Source organism: Diadema antillarum, unplaced genomic scaffold, assembly GCF_040938485.1.
Source record: "Diadema antillarum isolate AM-2024a unplaced genomic scaffold, OU_Dant_1.0 seq00000124_RagTag, whole genome shotgun sequence".
Classification (NCBI taxonomy): domain Eukaryota; kingdom Metazoa; phylum Echinodermata; class Echinoidea; order Diadematoida; family Diadematidae; genus Diadema; species Diadema antillarum.
The window spans coordinates 2,083,567-2,095,453 of NW_027271204.1; the positions used below are offsets into that span (position 1 = coordinate 2,083,567).

At 40.3% G+C, this 11,887-nt stretch overlaps 1 protein-coding gene across 1 annotated transcript in view; it reads left to right on the forward strand.

The window, feature by feature from the left end:
- Positions 1–11,205, forward strand: part of LOC139727251 (uncharacterized) — a 33,224-nt gene extending 22,019 nt beyond the window's left edge. The window contains exons 8-15 of the mRNA XM_071638208.1: positions 1,393–1,522; positions 2,543–2,761; positions 3,835–4,010; positions 5,485–5,732; positions 7,432–7,609; positions 8,570–8,705; positions 9,665–9,778; positions 10,346–11,205. Coding sequence (XP_071494309.1) covers positions 1,393–1,522; positions 2,543–2,761; positions 3,835–4,010; positions 5,485–5,732; positions 7,432–7,609; positions 8,570–8,705; positions 9,665–9,778; positions 10,346–10,753 — 1,609 coding nt within the window. The 3' untranslated portion in view covers positions 10,754–11,205. The remainder of the gene's footprint in view (positions 1–1,392; positions 1,523–2,542; positions 2,762–3,834; positions 4,011–5,484; positions 5,733–7,431; positions 7,610–8,569; positions 8,706–9,664; positions 9,779–10,345) is intronic.
- Positions 11,206–11,887: the final 682 nt, after the last annotated feature.

The following is an 11,887-nucleotide window of genomic DNA, read 5'->3' on the forward strand; positions in this document are numbered from 1 at the left end:
CTCGCTCTCTTCGCTCGCTCGCATTGAATCGTTATGCAATTCACCTGATGTTGCTGCCAGTAATTACCAGCAGTTCCGCCCGGTGCGCCCCCCTCCCTTGATTTCCAAAGCGAAAAAATATGGCTAGGAACGGCAGATTTTGGACTGTAAAATGTACAATTTTCAAGCTCGCTCGCATTTAATCGTTATGCAATTCACCTGATGTTGCTGCCAGTAATTGCCAGCAGTTCCGCCCGGTGCGCCCCCTCCCTTAATTTCCAAAGTGAAAAATATGGCTAAGAACGGCAGTTTTTGGACTGTAAAATGTAAAATGTTCAAGCTCGCTCTCTTCGCTCGCTCGCATTTAATCTTTATGCAATTCCCCTGATGTTACTGCTAGTAATTGTCTGCAGTTGCGCCCGGTGCGCCCCCCCCCCAATTTCCAAAGCGAAAAATATAGCTACAAACGGCAGTTTTTCTACTGTAAAATGTCAATATTTTCAAGCTCGCTCTCTTCGCTCGCTCGCATTGGATCGCCCGGTGGCATGCGCCCCCTCCCTTAATTTCCAAAGCGAAAAAATATGGCTAAGAACGGCAGTTTTTGGACTGTAAAATGTAAAATTTTCAAGCTCGCTCTCTTCGCTCCCTCGCATTTAATCGTTATGCAATTCACCTGATGTTGCTGCAAGTAATTGCCAGCAGTTCCGCCCGGTGCGCCCCCCTCCCTTGATTTCCAAAGTGAAAAAATATGGCTAAGAACGGCAGCTTTTGGACTGTAAAATGTAAAATTTTCAAGCTCGCTCGCATTTAATCGTTATGCAATTCACCTGATGTTGCTGCCAGTAATTGCCAGCAGTTCCGCCCGGTGCGCCCCCCTCCCTTGATTTCCAAAGCGAAAAAATATAGCAACAAACGGCAGGGGTGTTTTTTTTTTTTTACTGTAAAATGTCAAAATAGTCAAGCTCGCTCGCTCCGCTCGCTCGCATTTAATTGTTATGCCTTTCTCCTGATTTTGCTGCCAGTAATTGCCGGCAGCTGCGCCCGGTGCGCCCTCCCTCCTTTATTTCCAAAGCGAAAAAATATAGCTCCAAATGGTAGTTTTTTTTACTGTAAAAGATGAAATCCTAGCTACGCCGGTGCCCTTTCCCCGCTTGGTTTCCCTCAACAACAGTAAAAGTCTAGGGATTGAGAGCTTCCTATATTCCAAATGTCTGTAAAAAAAAAAAAATCTCGTTACGTTCGGGTCAAAACGCACCCCCCCTTGAAAAAAAGCTGGTGACGCCCCTGGAGTAGTACATGACGGATTGCAATAATAAAAAAAAAATGATAATGATATTATCATTCATTATCAACCTTAGAAAGTTTGATCATACACAAAGGCACAATAAATTCCTGTCTGTGTTCCCTTAACAGTGAAGCAGAGCTGATTGTCAAGGCGTTCCCCAAGTCTATCATCATTCCCCGAGAGGATGGGAACACCGTCCTTCACATCGCCGCTGTCAACAACCACGCTGAGGTCATTAAAAAGATTCTCGCCGTTCAGGTATAGGCACTCTATACTTTTATGAAACATACATTTTGAATTCGTTATACAAATTGATTAGTGTAATGTAACACAGACTTTTGATATCACAATGAATGAGCAGTATAAACATATTTTTTTTTTCTCAGTACAATTATTTTCTTGGGGTTGCAAGGGTCAACAAAAAAAAAAAAATCAAAGCATGAAAGCATTTACAACCCTTGAAGAAATCCTAAGCATTGTAATATTTTATGATGTTGGCACATAGGAAGAGACAATTAGACAGTATAAGTGATGGAATCTGATATGCAAAAGTAGAGGTTTCTAGCAAAAAAAAAAAGATAAAAAAGTTCTCCAAAGAAAATTATGAACCAACCAACAAAAGAAGTAGTGTTGTTTTTAATCCTTTTTAGGTCAAAGGACATTATGGTTAAATAAGCCAGTTCACAGTTAGCACTAGTCTGCAATGACCTCTCCAATCACAGACTCTACAAAACATGGAATAGTCTTTAAGAAGAGCAGTTGAAAACAGCCATGTAGGAAGTGGTAATTTTACATGTCAGTGCTGCATGAATGGCTTTTGTTAATGCTGCTGAAAAGAATGCACATTCACTTGCTCATACCAATTTGCACCTGGTTCATTTACAACACAGAGGACCTTAAGCCCTGTCTAGGTTTTGAATACCTCAGTTGCAAGTCGATTTCAAGAGAAAGTCTGCAATGACCTTTATCTGCACATGCTCAATTCAGGGGCGGATCCAGGAATTCCGTAAAGAGGGGGCGCGTTTACAAAATTAAAGTGGGGGGGGGGGTGCACGCACCCCTCCCCCATATTTTTTTCTTTTCATTTCTTTTGTTTCAACAAAAAAAAAATAAAGGGGGGGGGGGGGCGTGCGCCGGTTGCGGTCCTCCCTGGATCCACCACTGCAATTGGAACTGTGAACTGGCTTATATAGTTATCCTCTTTTGCTCAGTTGTAAAATTGTATTTCAAATGATCATCATTATGAATACTACAATGTACGTCTGCTGTCTCCTGTAGGACCATGGACTGTGTCTGGACTCAAAGAACGAAGATGCACTGACTGCTCTTCACCTCGCGTGTGCCAAGGGCCAGACACAGTGCATCGAGTTGCTTGTGACTGAAGGAGCGGACGTCAACTGTCAAGGAAAGGACGACCAGGGCGCCCTTCACCTCGTGGCATTATCAAGCAGGAGCGAGGAAGATGTAGAGGTCAAGGACACACCCACACTTCAGAAGGTATGGGACGTCCAAATACTTGGAAGTCCTCTTCTTATAACAACTCGATAACAGCCGTATAATTGACGACATATTGTCTAGAGCATACTAGAGTCGCGCAATGAGAGAAGGTAATATCAACATGATCAGTGGAATATAATTTTACAAAACTTGATAGTATATATATCTAGCATGACCTGAACGGCTGGTAGTCCGTGATTTAGAGGCAAAAGCTTTGACGCACATCCACAGCAGAGTATTGGAAATTATGTTAATAAGTTTCTTTGCAATGTTTTAGAATGTCCTTTGCTCATACTATCACTGTTTATAAACGTTGATGATGATGATGATGATGGTAATAATAATAATAATAATAATAATAATAACAATAATATATATAAAAAAAAATATATATATATATAGAGAGAGAGAGAGAGAGAGGAGAGATAATACATGCATATATATATATATATATATATATATATATATATTTATATAAACACAGCAATAATTAGTTTCTGCTCGGAGTCCTAAGAAAGTGTAGATTCACAACAGTAGGTCAATATAAAAACTCCGTTAGAGACGTGAATTTGACGAATTTTCGCCCAAAGGGCTTTGTCAAGTCAATACATTTGACACTTTATTTTGAAGCAGATCAAAATAGAAGACGCGTCGTCACTGGTAGCGCGTCCATCATTTTGTTATGGACGCGCTACCAGTGACGACGCGTCTTCTATTTTGATCTGCTTCAAAATAAAGTGTCAAATGTATTGACTTGACAAAGCCCTATGGGAGAAAATTCGTCGAATTTACGTCTCTAACGGAGTTTATATTGACCTACTGTTGTATATATTTTACATATATATATATATATATATATATATATACACATGTCTTTGTACTTAATTGGTGTACGTGGCACATTCTACATGCTGTTCTATTTTGTTCTAAAGAAGGGGTCATTTATACACACGTGTAATGGCTAATGCGATGTCCTTGCAATAATATGTAACAAAAATTAAGATGATAAAGATTGACAAATTACTTATCATAAAATTGAATCATAGTGATATTTTCAATCGCCAACCTGCTAGATCCGTCAAACTTACCAGAAACACGGTTGCAAGGACGCCGCATCCGCACTGCTCATTTTCATGGTCAAACACGGAGCGTCTGTTACCCTAGAGAACATGAAGTGCCGAACTCCCCTCTCCTACGTCAAGGACCAGCAACTAAGGGCGACGCTGAAGAAGATTGCTCGGGGAGAGAGGTGGGTTTCCAAATCCCAACCTGATTAGTCAAGATTAAGGAACACGGCCACCTGCATCCCTCCGTCTCTCATTTTCCTGCTGTGTCCTCTCCATCTCTTCTTCAATGTCATTAAGGCAGTCAATGTACATGTTATTGACAACAAAGAGAATATCTACGCATTGTTTTTGTTTCTCTCCCTTTGCTGTTTCTCTCCTAGTCTAGCTTCTGGACTCTTTTTAATCGTAGGGGTGATTCAGTGTACGCGACAAGCCGTATGAGGGCGTGACACCCGAGGATTGCGATACGCCGAGAACTGCGATACCCGAGAGACGCGCAGTCTCTCGATTATCGCAATCACAAAAATTTGCGCCCTCTCTTGGTTTATCGCACCAAGGAAAAGGGGATGGAGCCCAGACTACTTCTCTCTGGGACCTCCCTCTCTCTCTCTCTCTCGCAGTCTTTCTAGTCCAGTGGAAGGTATAAATGTAGAAGTCCTATTCAAAATTCCACCAAGTAACTACTTGTCAATACAGTTTGGTTTGGTTTTGGTTTTATTTCTGCACTTCTCATAATCTTAATGCAAAATAAAATCATTGATAATATTTGTCTACATTAGAGACAACAGGATATACAGTGTAAACATATCTTTGCAAATCTATCATCAACGATGATTAAAAGGAATATTCATAAAGGGAAAATGCATCAGACCATTGTGATGGCAATGGGGTAGAAAGATTATTTTTCACTGATCACGGTCGAAATGACGTTCGGTGTTTTCCAGACTTCCCTCATTCCAAACAAGTTGCAAAACCCCCATGGAAAACTCATGCAAGATTTACAACAAACATCTGCCACAGATTTCGCTATCACAATGAGTACAGCATTTGTAATCATTCAAGGGCATTTTTCAACGTCAAAGTTTGTAACACTGTACAGAAAAAATGATTAATGACACCAGCGTGCGACCAGGTAATTTTTCAGTCTCGGAATTAGTTGCAATTCTTTGTCCGTAAGGACCGAGCAATTACTAGTAACGAGCTAAACATTTCAGCTACTTCTGATAAATCAGTCACAATGTTTGGAATCCGGTTTTTATATCTCAGCGTAGGGGTTATTACGTCAGGCAAGTCTCAAGCAGGCTTTCTAGAAATCAAAGACGGTTTTTTTTTCTCCCATGATGGGTAAGCCTTTAGTATGAAAAAAAAAAAAGGTTAATGAACTGGTCTACTGCAAAATACATCTCCGAACAGAAATCCAAATACAGTGTAGTCCTAAACCCTCTTACCCTCTGTAAATGACAAAATTGCAGACAATGTCCAGGAGCGGATCCAGGAATTCCATAAAGGGAGGCGTCTTTACAAAATTAAAGGGGTGCACGCCCCCCATTTTTTCTTTCTATTTCTTTTGTTTTAACAAAAAAATAAAGAGGGGGAGTGCACCCGATGCGCCCCCCCTCTGGATCCGCCACTGATGTCATGTGTTTGTGATTGCAGCGTCAGTGATGACGGCGTGGATATGTCGACATGGGAAGACCTCGGCGAAGACGAGGACGTGAAGACGGGTCGCTTGGGTGGCGATCCTGTTGATGAAGTGGAAAACAACATCGTCGATGACGCACAGACGGCTGGACGGACTCGACGTCGATCTGAGCGGGTTTCCGAGGAAGAGCCCAAAGAGACAGGATCGGCGTCCAAGACAACAGGATCTGGCTTAGCTGGTACATCTTCACCAGGAGTGAAAGGTGACACATATACACACAGACAGACAGACACACATACACAGACAGACACACATCCACACACGTACACACTTTTTCCCCCTTAATAATGATTTCATTCGTATCATTCATAAATCAACCCATTCTTGGTGTAACATGAACAAAAACGGTACAAATGCAATTCAAAACACAAACAAACAAACACACACACGCACACACACACACACACACACACATACACACACATAGTGACATTCATTTGTAAGTGGCCTATAAGATACAGAGCTCAACATGAGCAGTGGCCCGGTGGCCTGGGGCCGCCAAAAATTGATGTTGGGCCACCAAATTTCCCAAAACGGTAAATCATTTTGTGGCCTGATTGGGCACTTGAGATAAAAAATGGATTGTTATGTTTCCATTTATGTTGAGTCACTACATTTCTTTTTAGGAGCACCAAAATTTAAGATTTAATCTAAGATTATAATGACCCAAACAGGACATCAGAGGAAAAAGTATAGTTGAGCCCTGGTATGCCCTGACATGTATGTCACATATGTAATTATGTATATATATATATATATATATATATATATGTTAATCTTGGACATGTGTTACATATATATATATATATATATATATATATATACACACACACATATATAAAACACATTTTTCTCTGTTGGCCCGATTGGGGCCACTAAGATCTTTGAATTTGAAATTTCGGTGGCCCAAAATAAAAGGAAATTTATACAACATTGACATTTTGAACTTCAGCTGCCAAAAGTGTGGTGGCCTGATATCAAATTTTATTGGCCCTGGCCTACCACACCACACCCACTGTTCAGATGCCGAACCCTGATATATATATATATATATATATATATATATATATATATATATATTATGATATGTATAATACGTACATACATACATACATACATACATATATAAATATATATATATATATATATATAATGAATTCTTGGGTGACATCTTAATTAGACAACAAGGGGTTGATAATACATTAAGGACACTGTAAACTTTAAGGAGACAGCTTTTTGTCTTCTTTTGTTTTTGCCTATATATCTCCCAATCAAAAAGTGTTTCACAGCTGACAATGCTATAGTAAACAATCTCTTTGATACACTTGAAGAGTTTGTTTGCAAAAACCGATAAGTCCATATTTGCCAAATGGAGATATTATTTGCGATTAAAGGTCAAGAAAAATAAAGAGAATAATAAGAAAATGTTTGCTTCTTTTGACCATAACTTAAAAAAATATACCTTTATATGTAGTGACCAATATATCATTTAAAAGGTATCATTTTGTAGTTTCTTACAATGATCGTACTTCAAAATCTTCAAAAATGGACTTATCGGTTTTTGCAAACAAACCCTTCACTTTCTCCGATAAAAATGCCATCTAGTAGTATATAGCATATTGACTATGAGCATAATCATATATATGTATTTTTCTATCTATCAATAGTAATACAACTTTTTGAATTGCTTCTGATCTAATTTGACAGGCACCAATCCTCTGGTGTCAATGCAACTCATTATCTTCCAGTATAACCCTGGACTGTAATTGTATAGATTAGTGGATACACGTATTATGCGATTGTATATACAGTGACGATCATAATGTCGTAATATACAGTTCAGAATCATCATTCATTATTTCCTATATCTAACCCCACCCCTCCCCTCGTTTGCGCTTTAGTGTTCGACCTCGTACATCAGGTAGGAGCTCAGGAGCTCGACCTGGGTGACGTCATTGGGTCTGGACAGTTTGGCACAGTATACAGGGCTGTCTGGCACGGTACTCCAGTGGCCGTCAAGAAAATCTCTTTCCTCGGAAGCAAGCAGAGTGAAGTGGAAAAAGAGGTCGCCATTCACAGGTGTGGCTAATCAATTACAGTATTAATTCAATTTAAGCTAGTCTGATATGAAAGAGTAAAATATTAAGAGTTCAACAGTAAAATTTTGATTAAAATCGGGTGAAAAATAAGGAAGTTATGACATTTCAAAGTTTTGCTAATTTTTCAGGAAACGGTTCATGAACGATCGATATGAATATGCAAATGGCAAAGTGAGCATGTCATCCCCTCACAACTTGCCATATACATGTAGCTTGTACATAAATTTTGAAATTTCTAGTTTTTCATTCAAACGCAATATGCCCGATTATGCCCAAGGCTCAAATCCTGATATATCTAACTGATCGCTATTCTGAAATTATTCCACCAGGAATAACATGGTCAGACTTCAATGACAGAAACATTGGATTTTCAGGTATTTTTTAAAAGCATCAATTGAAAATTGTGAAAGTAGGACATGGTTAGCTCACACATTTGCATATTCATATCCATTGTACAAAAACTGTGTTGCAGAAATTAGCAAACCTTCAAAATTTCTTAATTTCCTTATTTTTCATCCGATTGCAGTCAAATATTTGCCACTGAACTCATTGGATTTTACTCTTTTCTTGTCAGACTAACTTATTTTTGGACTGGATTTCCCCTTTTAGGTGATGACCCACATAGGTATTTAGCCATCACTCCTGCATATCTAGGGGTGTAATTCTCGTGTATGAAATATTACTTTCTTTGTTTTCATCTCACTCGAGGAAATGAGGTTAAAATGAAAGAAAGAAGCACATTGGTGTACAATCGTAATTAGCCCACCACCATTTTCATAATCTTATGATGAAAGCTTAATGCTGCTTTTACGAAAGAACAATAGGCATACAGTGCTATGATGAAAAGCACATCACATTCATTTGATTAACAAGCAAATGCCACCATTTGGGTACATAAAAAATGACCAAAAACTTCTCTCATTACTGTTGCTTTCCTCAGGCGCGCATCACACCCAAACATCGTCCAGATGATGGCGCTTGGCTACGAGGGTTTGCACGCGTACCTTGTCATGCAGCTAATAGATGGAAATGCTCTCGCGGATATCCTCTTTCCTACCAAGAGTGGACAGAAGAAGGTAAGATATTATAACATTGTCTCGTGCGATGACACCACTGCATGTAGACAAGCAGTAAAATATGGCATCGTTCACACAACACCTCACTTTCTATGAATACACTGCTGCCTACTGATCCATCAAGACTTATGTGGGGAGATGTCCCCTCCAACCACAACTTTGTTATTATGTCTCGATTTTATCACCTAAGGTTCAAACAGTTTTGTATCAACATGATCAAGTAGTCGATCATCATGTCCCCAAATTCATCTGGTAAAGATCATATGTTACTCAGGAAAAAAACCCACAGTGCAGCTGTAATATACAACCAGCTTAGCTAAAGGTAGCACAAATTGTGTGCAGGTTCTTTGGTATTACTATGCACAAGAGAGTAGTTTTAATACATGATGTATATGTGCCATTTGCTGGGACTTAATTGTGTTGGTGAAGGCTACCCCTTCTGATCATAGTTAAAAACTCTATCTGTTCTCCTATCTTTCTGTATACATGCATAAATCTTTTGAAAGGGAGGGGAACCACAAACGATGAAGAAAACAGTAATATAACAAAGCAGGAAATGAAAAGAAAAGTGCCATCATAAAGACACTCATCAGAACTTATAAGTCAGATACAGAAAATTATAATCTTTACTAGTTTCTGAAGTTGAATTATTAGAGTATACACACGTGCTTCCATTTACAAGACATGAGGTTTATAAAGAGGCACAAGAATTGGGATTTTGGTGAAGGATACTAGGAAACAGAAATAGAGAGAAAAAGAAAGGAAAGATGGCACAAAATAAAAGGAAATGAGGAAATGTTCCAAAGGACTAAAATGAGAAAAAAAAGGAAAGTGAAACATGATAGTGTGATCTCAGTACCGTGATGAGCTTCTGTAGCTTAGATACCCCACATTTTCTGCGACGAAGCAACAATCTTCACATGGTTTATTTGTTCGTGATTATCCTTTCATCCCCACAGATGAGTCTGAGTCGCAAGGAGAAACTCCAGATATCTCGAGGGATCCTCCAGGCTGTGTCCTACATGCACGCCTGCAACATCCTACACCTGGATATCAAACCAGCGAACATTCTGGTGGGTATAGCATCTGTACTATACCGGCTTCCTCTGACAACATTCTTATTTCAAGATGCCTGATCTTTTTGGTGACAGAGTGAAATAGAAAACTGATGGTGTCTACTTTGATATGCTAACACTCCCAATTTACTAGGTTCTGCGAAAGGCACGGAGGTGGGATTACGACTCTGTGCGTCAAGTCACAGAACCAACATGTGACTTGGCAATTCTGCTAATAAACTTCAATTTCATTCACTTTCTTTTAAAGGCTATGGGAAGGGGGTTTTGTTGGGAGATTGAATAGCACTAAGAGTATTTTCAAGTTGCCCTCTGTGGAAGAAATGCAAAAACCCCCCCAAAACATTAAACAATCATCGTATCAGCTACTCTAAGTACCATTTGAAGGGGATAACATGCCTCCCCTATCAGATGAGCTCGTTACCACTGCTGGCAAAGGATTCGTGCCAGGAAAATCTCACAATCCTATCCAAGAAGTCACAGTAAACTCTTCTTCATGTTAGGCATCCTGGAAATACTGCTTTACAAATTATTCTGTTCCTTTTTTCATTGGTCAACCCTATGTAGATTGAGACTTTGACGAAGCGCCCGTATATCTGTGACCTCGGCCTCGCCCACATCAAGAACCGCAACGCCATGTCCCAGTCCTCAGTTCATATGCGTGGCACACCCTGCTACATGCCACCGGAAACCCTGTCGCCCACTCCCGACGCCAAGCACAGTAACAAGCACGACGTGTGGTCTGTGGCGGGCACCCTGGTCGAGTTGCACTCTGGGCAGCATTTGTGGGGGAAGGGCCCCATACATCCACTAGCATTCCTGGCGCAGATGACGACGGGCATTGGAGGCACGCCACAAGCCCTGGCCAAGGTGGAGTCAGGCATGAGGAGGATCTTGGAGCCGTGCTTTAAGCGAGACCCAGACCAGAGACCGTCGGCGCAGCAACTCCTGGAAAAATTCAATGCCCTCACATAACTAGCCTTATATCTCCCAGTCAGCATGCAAACTGCTTCCAGGCGATGTCATCGTGCATGTAAATATTCCCCCACAAACACTTGGTGCAATAAGCCAGTTCGTAACAACTTATGCCAAAGCAGTATCCACCAATTTTCCATGCTATAAAGCGAACTCGTACAGCTAGTTGGAAAATATGATTACTAGGGCATCATCGATAATCATGCAATGTTTTGCCTGTACCACGCATGACTGTATGGCGAGGGTGGTTCACATTATGAGGAGTAAAAGTTGTACGCACGGGATCTAAATCATTTTACACTTTTGATCTCAAAATACTCCAAAATAATTCATTATCCTAGCAAATTGCGTCAGCCACTAAAGTTTCTTGGCAGACCCTCTCGATATATTTCAGGGAATTTCCAACTGGTTGAAGATGAAGTTGGAAGACTCTGGGAACATTTTTGGCTTAATTCAAGCACTTACGTTATCGTTCATCAATGTGTGATCATTTTTGTTTTGTTTGAATATGTTTAATCTGAAGAGTTATGGATGCACCTGCACACAGTGCATTATAGTAAATAGGTAGAGTGAAATTGGCGTTGTGATTGGTTGGATTGTATCACGTGATCGTGCAAAAATTCCGGTATAGTGGCACGACCGTGCCACTATAACGCTTACGCTTACGCTTATGCATAATGCCTACGCTTTATGTACGAAGAGATTCGCGCAAGGCCTAGGGAGGGCGGCCGATTTACGTAGTGTATTAAAGACAAGGCCATGCATAAATTTCAACGTCATGCGCGCGTAGAGGATCATGGACGCAGAATGTAGGAGTTTTATTCTAAGCGAGTCTGCGCTGTGCGTGATGTGCAATACGCATACACGGCTGTCTGTCTGTACGTACAGCGTCGCACGCTATGTACAGTTTATACCATACGTAAACTACGGTAGGTTGCGGTTCTGCGTGCAACAAGTGCAGTGCCGGCGGTACGGTGAGTCTTGTTAGATCTAAATTAGGGCCTAGACCTACGGGAATACATGTAGATTGAGGGACCTATTTACTATAATAATTAGTGCATGTTCTATTGATGCACCAGTACTGGACTAGAGAACTCCAAATACTAAATTATCCCTCGTGCAGTTCTATTCACC